The sequence below is a fragment of the Orbilia oligospora genome (genome assembly GCF_000225545.1).
Source record: "Orbilia oligospora ATCC 24927 unplaced genomic scaffold scaffold00079, whole genome shotgun sequence".
Taxonomy (NCBI): Eukaryota; Fungi; Ascomycota; class Orbiliomycetes; order Orbiliales; family Orbiliaceae; genus Orbilia; species Orbilia oligospora.
Window position 1 is genome coordinate 2,013 of NW_011645636.1, and position 14,188 is coordinate 16,200.

At 42.5% G+C, this 14,188-nt stretch overlaps 4 protein-coding genes across 4 annotated transcripts; 3 read left to right on the top strand and 1 right to left on the bottom strand.

Moving 5' to 3' along the window:
* Positions 1-1,993: 1,993 nt before the first annotated feature.
* Positions 1,994-3,598, top strand: AOL_s00079g1 (uncharacterized protein; the record flags this gene model as incomplete). The annotated part of the gene is made up of 5 exons (XM_011123876.1): positions 1,994-2,105; positions 2,167-2,513; positions 2,579-3,020; positions 3,087-3,505; positions 3,581-3,598. The coding sequence occupies 5 exons, from the start codon at positions 1,994-1,996 to the stop codon at positions 3,596-3,598; spliced, it is 1,338 nt and encodes a 445-aa protein (XP_011122178.1).
* A 343-nt stretch (positions 3,599-3,941) lies between these two features.
* On the top strand, positions 3,942-5,592 carry AOL_s00079g2 (uncharacterized protein; the record flags this gene model as incomplete). Its single annotated transcript, XM_011123877.1, has 5 exons — positions 3,942-3,946; positions 4,520-4,631; positions 4,853-5,019; positions 5,075-5,144; positions 5,203-5,592. The coding sequence occupies 5 exons, from the start codon at positions 3,942-3,944 to the stop codon at positions 5,590-5,592; spliced, it is 744 nt and encodes a 247-aa protein (XP_011122179.1).
* Positions 5,593-6,420: 828 nt separating this feature from the next.
* AOL_s00079g3 (uncharacterized protein) lies at positions 6,421-11,442 on the bottom strand (the record flags this gene model as incomplete). The annotated part of the gene is made up of 13 exons (XM_011123878.1): positions 6,421-6,959; positions 7,022-7,120; positions 7,185-7,392; positions 7,492-7,624; positions 7,709-8,292; positions 8,356-8,916; positions 8,972-9,201; positions 9,262-9,610; positions 9,665-9,836; positions 9,943-10,151; positions 10,217-10,939; positions 10,987-11,090; positions 11,145-11,442. The coding sequence occupies 13 exons, from the start codon at positions 11,440-11,442 to the stop codon at positions 6,421-6,423; spliced, it is 4,209 nt and encodes a 1,402-aa protein (XP_011122180.1).
* A 569-nt stretch (positions 11,443-12,011) lies between these two features.
* AOL_s00079g4 (uncharacterized protein) lies at positions 12,012-14,021 on the top strand (the record flags this gene model as incomplete). Its single annotated transcript, XM_011123879.1, has 3 exons — positions 12,012-12,406; positions 12,518-13,086; positions 13,141-14,021. 3 exons carry the CDS (start codon positions 12,012-12,014, stop codon positions 14,019-14,021), a joined length of 1,845 nt encoding a protein of 614 aa, XP_011122181.1.
* Between the last annotated feature and the right edge of the window lie 167 nt (positions 14,022-14,188).

Consider the following 14,188-nt stretch of genomic DNA (forward strand, 5'->3'; position numbering starts at 1 on the left):
AATATAATATAAATTATAGATCTAGAATAAGAAAGTATTTAAATTTAGATTTTGAAATTTGTAGTATAAGATTATAATTATTATATTAATAAGTATAATATAGGGCTTATTTAGATTTTTATCCTATATAGATTTTTTAATTTATGTAGAAATAACTTTTATTTAATTTAATATTTTATATATTTAAATATTTAGTTTAGATTTAACTTTTGTTTAATTTAATAAATTATGTAGTTTTAATTTTTATTTAGTTTAATATTTTATATATTTAAATATTTAGTTTAGATTTAACTTTTATTTAGTTTATTTTGTTATTTTTTTTATTAATTATTTATTTAAACTATTATATTTGCTATTATATATTTAAAAATTAAGTAATAATTTAAATATTAATTTGTATTCACACTAGTACATTACTTTTGTTTTATGACATTTGTGTATTACCTTGGTATCACGACTAGTCTGTATACGATTTCTTATAGTATATAATTAAAAAAGTAAAAATAATATTTAGTTTATCTTTTTTTCTAAGATTAAATATTGCAAATAATATTATTACATCTCAAAAAGTTTTTTAATATTTTTAATACTAAATCTTGGAAATTATCAAAAAAAATGTAACTACATGCACATGAACCACATCATGTAAGCTAATAAAAATATACTATAAATAATATGTATTATATTGAATAGGGTTTCTAGTGTACATGTGGTGGCTGTAGGGTATATAAGGATACAGTGTGTATTCCTTACAGTTTGTTAAAAAAAAAAAAAAAAAAAAATCTAAATGAAGAAAATGTTTTATTATAATTATATAAAAAATAATAATAAAAAAAAGGATTTAGAATAAAAAGTTAATTTTTATACTTAAAATATTAATTTAATATATTCTATGATATTTAGAATTTAAAGTAAATTAATATATTAAATTATTATATACATATTTTTATTTTTAGTAAGTTTATAAAATTTTTTAAAAAACTGTGTAAAACAGTTTATTATTATTTTTAAGTCCATTAAAGTAGTTTAAATTTGAAATTTTAAGTTTATAAATTCACACAAAGTGGTTTAATGAAGTTATTAAACTGCTTTAAATTGCTTCATCTTCATACTAAAATCATATGTTAATTTTGTATCATATGGAAATTGATATTTTCTTGTACTACAGTGTAATAATCAGTAATCAATCAATAATTGATTATTAATCATTATTACTATAATATATTGTTTTTGTTATATTTTTTTGGCTACCGATTTCTCTAAGTGCTTCTGAACTATGACTGCTAACATTAAATTTAATGATTTGCGTTGAGGTGTGATCCGGATTATGTTGCTTGACGTTACACTTACTAAAAAACAAAAATTAAAAACTGATCGATCTCTGAAAACATTATTTTTTTTTTTAAAAAAAAAGAATTTGTTAATTTCTAATACACATACATATTTCTACAAAAAAAATTTTTTTTTTTTTTTGTCTATTTATTGTGCTGTTCTGAAGTCTTAAAGGTATACCATTACTATTTCCTGGAGCTGTACTTTTTAGATTTATTAAAATACCAAACCGCTCCATACCGCTCCATACCTAATCTATTTGGCGTTTATAATGGTTTGGTTTGCAATTTAAACCACGCCATGTCAATAACTACATATATGTCTTCCAGAACCGAACTGGTAAGAGCCGAGACTACCAGTTTCAGCCATATAAGCCGACGCTCTTCTACTTCTAGCTAAGAATAAAAAAATATGTTCTTGTAAACAATTTTCTTTATATTTTTTATGTCTTTGACAAATATGACTTGCAGTTCCTTGTTTCCACTAGCACCGCCCCGACAGTAATTCCTGTCCAACCTCTGCATTAATAGTACATGCCAAACTTTATATATACCTTGTTAAGCCGAAATACTCCACAAAAATCCCAGTACGACCTATTGATTTCGGGTAATGCAACTGTGTTTTTTTTTTTTGACGAGTGAATGTTTCGAAAATTTCAACGATGAGCGGTGGAACCTTCCCTCTAGCACAAAATGCACCCGAACTCGACTCCCGTGATCATTTGCGTCACCTCCGAGACGAGTTCCACATTCCAAAATACCCAATCTCGCAAGGTAAAGCTTTGAAACCCAGTCCACACGAGAGAACAACTTTGCTTATACCTGACGGTTCTAGAAACTCGTCAAACGGATGAAACCCCGGGCCAACAGGCCATTTATTTGTGTGGAAACTCTCTTGGACTTCAGCCGAAAGGAACTCGAGCATTGCTCCTCGAAGAATTGGATGTCTGGGCAGATCAGGGTGTATACGGGCATCACAGTCATCCCAATTCGAGACCATGGATCGATATCGATGCTTGTGTATCCGAGGAAACTGCGAAAATAGTCGGAGCACTCCGGTCTGAAGTTGCGGTTATGGGCACATTGACCTCGAATCTTCATTTTCTCATGGCGGCTTTTTATCGACCTACCAATGTGAGGTATAAAGTTATCGTTGAGGACAAGGCGTTCCCATCGGACTATGTAAGTTACTGGCTTAAAATCTAAGGTGAAGTTCATTCGGCCACCAGCTAAATGAAGCCTTCTAGTATGCTATCGAGTCACAAGTGCTCTGGCATGGTTTGGATCCTTCAGATGCCATAATATCAATTTCTCCACGGCCAGGGAAGCATACTATTGATACCCGCGATATCCTTCAAGTCATAGAAGATAACCGGGAATTTACCTCTATGATCCTCCTTCCCGGAGTCCAGTATTACACGGGTCAGCTGTTCGAGATGGAAAGGATCACAAAATTCGCAAAGAGCCATGATATCGTTGTTGGGTGGGACCTTGCACATGCAGTTGGTAATGTTGAGCTCAGTTTACATGACTGGCAAGTAGATTTTGCGGCATGGTGTAGTTATAAGTACCTTAACTCTGGCCCTGGAGGAATCGCTGGGATATTCATTCACGAGACCCGATCCAACCAGGGACGCCTGACTGGTTGGTGGGGACATGACCAAGCAAGTCGTTTTAAGATGGAGAATAGTAAGTAGCGCTCCATTCCACCGGGCCACAATCTAGTCACTAACTATGGGGCCGTGAATTCCACAGAATTTGTTGCAATTCCTGGAGCCGGCGGGTTTCAACACTCGAACCCCTCAGTCATGGCGGCTGTCTGCCTTCTCGGGTCTCTTAGGGTTTTCGCGAAAACAACAATCAAGGCTATCCGGGAGAAATCGGTCCGCCTCACAGGGTATATGGAAGAACTCCTTCTTGCGGACAAAGAAACGGGGAGGTTCTACGAGATAATCACACCCGGGAACCCCTCGGAACGTGGCGCACAGCTCAGTCTATTGTTTAAAGATGGGATTATGGATGCCGTATTTAGAAAACTGGAACTAGCTGGAGTTATCGTGGATAAAAGAGACCCCGATGTGATCAGGGTAGCGCCTGCCCCCCTATATAACTCGTATGAAGATGTCTTTAAATTCTCACAAAACTTAAGGGAAGCTATTCTGGAGGCTTCCTCGGTTAGTAGATCCTGATGGGCTTTGGGTCACCACTAACTACAAGCTTGCATTCTTCCTAGTTTATAGTCCCAATAGGTAACATTTTCGGCCTAATAACTTCTATTTGCATATAAGAACAAGTGGGGCATCGAGGCATCGGCGCGGCTAACGTGTATATACAATAAGTGTAACAAAGTATCATATTGTGTTGTCGCTGTATCGCCGTTGTGTTGGTGTTGTATCGCTCTGTTGTATGTCACCATGAAAGGTGTGACTGCTTGTCCTGTTTTGGTTAAAATGCCAAGCGAAGCACATCCTTGTTCACACCCAATCCTGTCTTCCTGCAAACCTTCAACATTAATCTTAACATTTTCAATTTCAATCCATCTACGACATACCACACGACAACCTCTAAAAACAGTATCGAGTTATTCAAAGCATCGACGAACTCGCCACAATGCCGTATGTTTAATAAACTATTCTTCCTTTACACGAGCTACCAATATGAGCACCATGCTTTAGTTTTCTCGACTGCGAGTTTTGGAGTCCATGGCTCTCCGATATCTCGCTTTCTGGTGGAGCTGCGAATGTCACTATGTTGTACAGATTCTTGACATCGCGTTCCTGCCAAAGTGAGGAGTTGGGATAGACGGGTTATAGAAACCCGCTGTCCTTAAAATGGACTTGATACCATTCTACACACTATATCCAACGAGGGTGGGGTTTGCATATACATATCTTTCCCTCAGTTTGGATTGTGGTACATGATAATCAACTGGACATATATCTTCAGGACTACTGGCTTCGTCTGGTTGGCCCTGCAAGGAATTGTCGCCGAGAAGCAACGGACTTAGGTTATCCACTTCTCTGCGATCAAATTTGATAGCGAGAACCGACCAGCGAGGAACAAAGATTAGTAGCAGGACCAGATACACTTTGGTTGCCTACTATAGCTCTCGACCCAAGCGTTCTATAAAATGGTTTCTCCTTCATCGCATCTTCTAATGATATTTCCTGGTGTTCGTGGTTAATTAGGACCGTACCTACCTCGGAGCAAATCCTCGTCCCTGAGACTCTTCTCAAGAAGAGAAAGTCAGCTGAAAAGCAGACTGAGGAGCGACTCTCTGCCCTAAAGCAACGCAAAGTTGTAAGTAACAAATATCAAGGCCCTGTCGCTTTTTTTATCATCGCTATTATCATTTTTGATGAAAACCTCAACATTTTGTAGCAAGTTTGAATTTGAATTCGAACGATGAGGCTGCTTAATTAACCATCTTTCGGGACTGAAAGACATGACATAATTTTGCTACTTGAAGCCGCATGTCCGTGGTCATGAACATGAGCTGAAACTCGTTGGAATTATTATAGGCATCAAAAGCAAAGAGGGAGACCATCTTCAAACGTGCGGAGGCCCACGTCAAGGAATACCGAGATGCGGAGAGGGAGAAGATTCGTCTTGCCCGCTCTGCCAAACAAGACTCCAGCTTCTATGTTCCCGCCCAGCCGAAACTCGCCTTCGTCATTCGTATTAAAGGGTAAAGTGGAATTGCCATAACAATGTACAGACATTTGCTGACAGATTTTGATTAGTATCAACAAGATTGCCCCAAAGCCACGAAAGATTCTTCAGCTCCTCCGCCTCCTCCAGATCAACAATGCAGTCAGTGCCACTATCATTTCTTTACAAAGTGTTAGTTAAATTAACGATTGTAATGTAGGTTTTCATCAAGCTCACAAAGGCCACTTCCGAGATGCTCCGTATCGTTGAGCCCTATATTGCCTACGGCGAGCCTAATTTGAAGAGCGTTCGCGAGCTGATATACAAGAGGGGATATGGTAAAATCAATAAGCAACGAATTCCATTAACCGACAATTCGCTCATCGAGTCCACTCTTAACCAATACGGAATCCTCTCGATCGAGGACCTTATCCATGAAATATACACAGTTGGTCCTAACTTCAAGCAGGCGAGCAATTTCCTCTGGCCCTTCAAGCTTAGTAACCCAACTGGGGGGTTCCGCACCCGCAAGTTCAAACACTATATTGAAGGTGGTGATACCGGAGACCGAGAGTCATATATCAACCAATTGATCAGACAGATGAATTAGGTTGCCACCGGAGCCTGCAATTACTCCAAGACTTTGTTTTACCTCTCCTTTACTTTGTAACTACGCTTTTTTGTAAATAGCCCTATCAAAGTATTCTTAATGAATTTGGAGGTGCTTCAGGCACCTCGCTCTGCAGCGGTAAACACGTTCAATGGCTACGATTATGGACTATCTTTCTTTTTCTTTCCCCCCTCTCACACACACAGAGAGAGGGGGTTGTAGTTGGGGCTCAAATTCGGGACGCTCTTAGAGTCAGGCGGTGGCAGAATCGATTCCGTTGCTGGCATTGACGGGATTCCCCTCAATGCGAGAGGATTATTTTAGTTAACGCGAAGGCATACTTTGCGTATTGTCAGACAGGGATCTCATTTGGACAGAGCCCGAGGTTTGAAACATTAGCCTAGCGTGATAACAAAACTAGCTGCTGTTATATGATTGCCGTAGGAAGGGGACATGGATGAGGAGGAGGAGGAGGAGGAGGAGGAGGAGGAGGAGGAGGAGGAGGAGGAGGAGGAGGAGGAGGATGTTAGTTAGTTCTATTGCCATTTTACGTTGGACATGCGAGAACATTTCCGCTAACAGTAATGGCGTTCTAACTTGTTCACCAAACAGGTTTTCTGATATTTTCTACTGTAACATCAGTTTGTTGATTCAATGACGAACCATCTTACTATATCAACGAGAAAATGCTGTCCATCTGCACCCAACTCCTACCACATTTCCTTTGGTAAAGCGAAATAACCCGATAAACCATGCTGAAGTTTGCTCGGTATCTTTCTGCTAGAATTGCAATCGATTCTGAGATTTCGTTAGCTTGGAACAGATCACCTACTTGCTAGCTGTCTCGGAAGCCTTACCTCTGTTTTCGACAGCAGCTTTGAGCTTTGCCCTTTCTACATCAAAGAGCGTACTGTAATAAAGAAGTTGATTGTAGAGCATTTTGTCGGAATACTCGTAGGCTACTGGACCTTCGCAACCGATACCGAGCCCCTGAGGCCCAATGCATCGCTTTCCATATACGCAGACTTGCCTTGTCCTATTGCCACAAGAGCTATCCTCACAGGCCAACCAGGATTCATAGTATTGTGATGTCCAGCTTCGAATGTTCGATTCCACTTGAGCAATGAGCACGGGAGTCGTAAATATATTGCTACATCCTATATTAGGGCATTTAAGACCGTCGGGGGTGCATATTTCTAGGTCTGAATCTAGACCACCGAAACTCAAAGTGGTCTTGCATAAAAGGCAAGTAAGGACCAAGGGCTTGGTGTTCCTGAATCTCTCTTCGTCGCTTAAGGTAGATTCGAGTGGATGAATTTCGCTTTCGGTTTGAGCAGTAGTGGATGCGATTTGGTACTTTCTTGTATCTAGTCCTTAGGGGGGGTGAGTTACCATAAGATAACAATGCGCTAAGGCGCCCTGCACTCACCTAGGCATTCTGCTAACCGGATAGCGTCGGTACCATCAATCGGGCCGCAAAGTCTCTCTACAGGGGGGAATATCTGTTTGAGAAGGTACCATTCCGGGTCTTATCATAATATATATGTTAGCACGATTTCTGGGAAGATATCTCCGACGATAGACTAACTGACCTGGCTTTAATGTTGGGTCTGATTTCAGTTCCTGAGGAGTAAATGCCCTTTCAGCTGGACTTGAAGTATTGCCTCCATCACCCGTTATGATATAGGCGATAACATCGTTTGCCTTCACGACGTCCCCCTTTGATCTTCGTCTAAGAGCGACTTGAACTTGCGGCATTGTCTTACCTCCAGGGTACTGCTCTGGGTCTTTCGATAATTTCTAGAGTATTGCTTGCTGTTAGTTCAATGGCACCAGCTATCCGTAAGGCAACCGAAGCGCCCGAAGCAGGAGATAAACACCCGTCTTTACATATCATACCGTATAGATTGTATACCGACTAAATGGTATATTGTTTTCTCGCATGTTTTGTGCAATACCTCGGAGGTATTCGTGGATTTCTTCGATCACCGCATCAGGATCTTCACCAGAAAGGATTTTTTTTAAGATCCAACTGGGGTTACACTATCAGTATGGATTTCATGACTACCTCGCTCGTTGCGGATACAAGGATGCCAGTTGTCGGGTTTGAACTAACCCCGAAACATCTTTTGAGACCTGGCAGTATTCTCGTCGTTTCATATCAAGACCTTTTACTTCGACAACAGGTTTCCCGTCTGCCGAGAAATTCAGCGCTGCGTATTTCTTTTTAGAGTGTAGTAGGAGCCGTTGGAAGACATTATCGATGTCGATTTCAAGGAGCCGGTATCTGTCGTTAACCGCTTTTTTAAAATCATTTCCTATTTTGATGGCATCGGCATAGATATCGACGTTTGTATTTATCATTACCGAGTCAGTGTCGCCGTAAATAACCCGCAGTTGAGATGATTCTGCAAGTTCCTTTGTGGACCGAAGAATCTCTCGGCCTTGGAATGTAGTGAGCATTGCCAGAGGGCGGGCATAAAAGCGAGATCTAACATATCCAAGGCAACCATACATCGAATTTGCCGTCAGCTTGAGCGCCTGTTGTTTGATGTCCCACTGTGAAAGTTGTGCGGGAGTAGCTCTCTTGTCCTTCATGAGTCCTTTGACCTGCCGACGCCTCTGAACAAGGGTTGAGATGAGTTTGGGTAGAATCCCTTGCGCTTGTTCTGAAGGGATCTCGGGAACTTGGTCTTCGGGCTATTGGGCTTCCTAGTTAGTCAAGGAAGATGCCGAGACTCTTCGGGGTAGAGAGATGCTCACAAGATCGGATCTCTCAACTGTAGTAAAACAAATATTGAATTCCTGGATGATACTGGGATACAAACTGTTGAAATCCATAACTAGGACAAATTTATCGTAAAGGCCACGTTCAGGTTCCAAGACTAGCCCCCCTTTGAACTTGTCTTTCTTTTTCCCATCCGGGCGTGTGTCCTCCTCTTCATCAGCACCATCATCATCAGTCGCCTTTTGCGAATTCCTCTTATCGTAGGACTTGTCAGGGCATATGTACTTGTTTTTAGTGAATTCATGTAGTAAGATGTATTCGTTTCGCTCGGCTCTGGTACCACTCAAGGTTCGCGCTAGGGAGTTACCAGCCAAATTCGTCAGCTGTTTCGCAAGCGGGATCATTTGTATGCGAAGGGCCACAGCGGCAATCATGTAGGTATCTGTCTTTGCATGCCCGAGATAGTCTAGAAACCCACTCCCAGAGGCTGCATATGTCTTGAGTGATTCTTCATTGTCGAGTTCCGTTCTGCGCTCGCCTAAGATCACATTGCATATTTCGGTCAAACTCCATGACTGGCACCTATTCATCAGGGACTGTGCTATGTTAAAATTGGAGTCCTTATTTGTTGGCAAAATGTATATTTCTTACCTTTCCTAAGTCGTTAGATAAGTCACACATCAAGCGACCGGATACGATTTGTTTCTCTGCAAAATACCCACCCCGCCCGAGATTATTTGGCCATTGGTTACGTCGCATCCTTCCAATTCGGTGCCAATTTAATACCTTACACTCTTTCATTCGATGTATGAGAGTCCCGTATATATTTTCCTCAAGACCATGCCCGATGAATATGTCCGGATCTGTACTTTGGAGTTTGGCTGTTTTCTAATTAGTTTCATGTTGGGGTTTCCAAGCCAGTTTAAGCTGCTCCTTCTTACCTAGAAATAATGATAATAACCCGGCCTCTGTTTTTTCAGTTTTTATGATGGTTTGCTGGCCGCTTATTGCAGATTGGAAGCCAACAGGAAAGCTTTGTCCCACTGGACGACATATCGTAAAACAGGACCAAGGCAGCTCGTCAACCGGTCGCGTGTCATCGAGGGCAACATTATCATAAACCCGCCCGGTTATCGAAATTATTTCTGGTTTATTATCACTGTGTCCAATTTTCGTTCGGATAGCCAAGCTCATGAGTTTTAGTGGGGGCGCTATATCGTTTTCTGAATCCCCAGCACAGCTTATGAGATTGGGGGAAGAAACCTGAAGCTCAACTTTGCACCAAGAGGCCTAGAATATTATTAGCTCTAAATTTCACGGATTTGAGGTATAGAAAATCTGTACATTTTCGATGCCCGTAAATATTGGGTCCTCAATGTGCAACCAGCAAGGGCCCATGATGTTTCGAGCCAGCACGAACTGCTCAAAAATGGACGTCCCTGTGCCGAAAACGTGGGAGAAGGATTCCCCGTTTGTGCCTGGAGGTACCTGGGGTCCTGGTGAATGAATCGGATTACTATATGCCATCATTTTATAAAGGAGATTGAGTCTTACTGTCGTATGGGTAGAGTACTTTTAGGTAGTCAGATTTTTTTGGTATGTCATTCAACTCGAATGCATACTTCCGAGAACATGGTTTGGCTTTCCAATCGCTTCCTTGACTAATCTTTAGTCTGGTGAGGAGTTCGTCAACCTCTGAATAAACATCGGACATCTCGACCTCTTCTCCGGTGCTACGTTTTGTCACCCTTGGTAGAAAGAATAGTTTACGCATGATCCCGTTAATTTTAACGAAGGCGCTGGCGTGTTTGTCCGTTCCTTTGACAAAAACCTACAATGTGGCCCCGCGTTAGCTGAGGTAGATCTTCTTGTACATTGACAGTTTGGCCTAAGTACTTTTCCAAATAAGCACAAGCAGCCGCCTATCTCGGTATAATCCATCCAAAAAAATCGTAAGGAGCCATCATCATTGGTTACATCCTTTGATGCAACTTTCCCAAGAAGAGGCTGATCTGAAACATGGTTATGAGATAGTTTCGCGTCAACAGCCCTCCACTGATTAGCATCGATGTCCTCGATAGGAGTGGGTAGTTTTTCTGGTATGGTGTCTTTTTTGGCCGAACGGTCGGGACGTATTGAATTTAGATTAATAGGGGAATCTTTTGTTTTGCTGAAGGTGAGGATTGGTCTCACAGCCAATTCGTCATCGTCGTCGTTCTCGTTGTATGCATGAGCTTCTGGCTCAGGAGGTTCCGTTTTGACTGAAATTCGAGATTTAGAGATATCCTCGTGTGGTGTGATAAATGCGGTAGCTTGTCGAGTTGTATCGTCATCGAAGGTTTTGGTGTGGTCATCGTCTTCGTTATCATCCGAGATGACCCCATGTCGGGGCGGTGAACTAGGGACGAAATCGGCTTGACCACTTGTCAATCGCTTATGTTCCGGAACTCGGAGCCCACGCGCAGTACTCCTGGATGGCGATAGGGCTCTTTGGCGCCTGTTTGTTGGCTCTGGGTCCTGGGCTTTTAATTTTTTCACGGTTCGGAAAGAGTCTCGAGATTCATCCATCTGTCCCAGAAGCTCACTTAGGAATTCTTTGTCTTCGACAGTTGATTCCGCCTGATGATAATTAGAGAGAGCATAGCTTAGGTTGGGAATGATGTTACCTTGTGTTTCGTAGCCCCCTGTGCTGCCATCGATGTAAAGTATTTATTGATGCTCCCATCTTGATCCTTACGGGTAACAATTTCATTCTCACGCTTTCGTTTACCTGGTGTTGGTAAGCATCAGAAGGATCCAATGGATATGATGTGTGTATTCGAACCTTTTGTTGAAGGACGAACTGGGTTATCATTCTCGTCGGAGCTTGAGACATGATCCCCCCGGCCACACATATCCCACTCGTCCAATCCATTTTCAACATATCCTTCCCCATTGTCATCCACAACAAAATCGTCTTGGTCTAGTCTCGAGCGTTGTACTTTTCGATACTCGATTTCGTCAAGCTCATCGAACAACCGTTGTTCGTCCTGGGTCTTGTAGGAGCTAAGTCGTGTTTGTTTGGATCCTCGTAGTTTTCTGAGCTCTTCAAGCTTTGCCCGCTGACTTGCTTTGGCCGACATTTCGAAACCTGTCCTAGCTTTAGAGCGGGTGCTAGTTTGTTGGTAAGTTTTATGATTTGAGATCAACGGCGCGGTTGTTTAGCTGGGGATGTCCTTTCTCTCTCGCACGTTCGTGTCGTCAGTTGCGCGTTTTCTCGGCGCCAAGGCAGACTCGCACCCAGACTATTCTGTGTTGTATACCTACTCTTAATAACCATTCTATTCTTGGTTAGCATCACCTCGAACATCGGATCAAGCAAAATCCATCGGTACTTCTCCCCCGGCCTCCGTACAATGCCACGCGCTGTTGGGACCACCGGAGCCGTAGTATATAAGATCTGGAGTTCCGCACATCTCCCAAACTCCCATTGTGCTATTCTGGAGATGGCATCTCTGAGACAATATTCTTCTTCTTTACCTCAATCTAGCAGAGGTAGGGGGTGACTACTCTACATTCAAGCAAAGCTCCAAGCCTGTATGTAGCGTGCGCAGCATTTTGCCGGAGAATATTCGAAAACTTGAAACTTGGTGCCTGCCGCCCTACCACAGAGTAGCCAGGGATATCTACATATATCAATCTTTGCTTCAATATGAGTATGCCAGACATATCAGCATCGGAATTCGCTACCTGCGACTTCGACTATCTTATAGTCGGTGGGGGTACCGCGGGTCTGGTTGTCGCTTCTCGCCTGACCGAAGACCCTAGTATCACAGTAGGGGTTATCGAAGCCGGCCCCCCGGGTTTTGGTGACCCTTTAATAGATCTCCCAGGGCGTTTCGGAGAGGCAGTTCATACAAAATATGATTGGGAATTCGAAACTACTGTCCAGGAAGGGCTCGGCGACAGAAAGCTAGAGTGGGCTAGGGGGAAAGTTCTCGGCGGTAGTTCTGCTATTAACTTCTTCACTTGGATGAGGGGAAACAAGCAGGATTATGATTCTTGGGAACAGCTTGGAAATAAAGGTTGGGGGTGGGAAAGTATGCTGTAAGTTATATGCATTCGGTGTACACTGTACCTAAGTGGCTATGATATAGTGACTGCTCCTGCTTCCTTTTTCTCTGACAACTGACCCAAGGCAAATTTCCACCTCATCAGCCCATTCTTCAGAAAAGCAGAAACATTTATCCACCCGGACCCAGATCAAGAGAAGCACAAACTCGACTATCGCTACGAAAGCCACGGCTCATCAGGTTTCATCCAGACTTCATATTCAAAACAACATGGCGCTCATCATGAGTATTGGCATGAAACCTTAGAAAATCTGGGCATCCAACGTCGTTCGACCTTTGATGGTTCCAACGTGGGCGTATGGACCGGTCTCACATCTGTGAACTCCGATACGAAAAGGAGCTACGCCGCAAATGAATATTATTTGCCCAATGCATCGCGCGAGAATTTTAAGGTCATATGTGACTCTATCGCCAGAGAGGTTATTTTAGAGCCGATCAACGGGCAGATGAAAGCAACCGGGGTTCGGTTCGAGTCCGCCGGTTCGGAATACGTTGCCTTCGTTCGAAAAGAAGTCATTGTATCTTGTGGGAGTGTTCAGTCGCCTCTGATTCTTGAGCTTAGTGGGATAGGGAATCCGGACATACTCACGGCTGCTAATATTGAGGTAAAAATAGAGAATAAAAACGTTGGAGAAAACCTGCAGGACAGATTGAGTAAGTCTGCATACTACATAACATATTATGTCAACATGAACTGATTTTTGATAGTGGTGGCTATGGTCTACGAAATCGACCCTGCTATCCCAAATGCAGACGACCTAAGAACTAACCGAGATCTAGCTGCGGCTGCCGACGAGGAGTATGAAGAGCATAGAACGGGGCTCAGAACCATCCTGCCCTGTAGTTTTACGTACCTTCCGCTCTCTCACTTCATGAGGGAAGATGAAATATCCCGGCTGGCCACCCAAGTAAAGGACTCCTGGGGAGCACAGGCGAACAGCCCGCGAAATCAGTCCTTATTGGAAAAGCTAACTTCGAAAGAACCGCTTGGGCAAATGGAGTTTGTGTTTGATGCTCGGAACTGGTATCCGGTGTTCGGACAGGAGGATGGTAAACAGTATGGTACTATGCTACAAATGTTGCAATACCCATTTTCCACAGGGTGTCTCCACATCCCACCGAAACCATCGGGAAAAGCGAGAACAACTTCAGATGACAAACCGGTAATCGACCCGAAATACTACCGGGGAGATGGCTCACTGGATAGAGAAATAATGGCAGCGGGTCTAAAGTTCGGCCATAAAATTACCAAAACTGCCCCACTTTGTAATTTCGTCAGACGAAGGGTATTCCCCCCTCTCGCGAAGGACGACGAGGAGAATTTCTTCGAATATGCGAAATATCATACGATTTCGGATTGGCATCCGACGGGAACTTGTGCTATGGGTGGCTCCGAGGGCAGTAAATATGGTGTGGTTGACGAACGCTTGAAGGTATATGGCACCACAAATTTACGTTGTATAGACGCCTCCGTCATGCCGGTTCAGATAAGTTGCCACCCACAGGCGACAGTGTACGCAATCGCAGAAAAAGGGGCCAGCATGATCCTTGAGGACTTGAGAATGCGGGCAACCGACAGGAAATTTTGATTTCGATACATCCAACCAAAACAATTGCATGTTGTCTTATTCTTTACATTATATTATGTTATTTTAATTTATGCTGTGTTGTATTATCATATGTTTCCATCTATCAAAATTTTTTTCTTAAAAAAAAACCAGAAGTAAAGGTAAATACATACATACTAGGGAGGAAC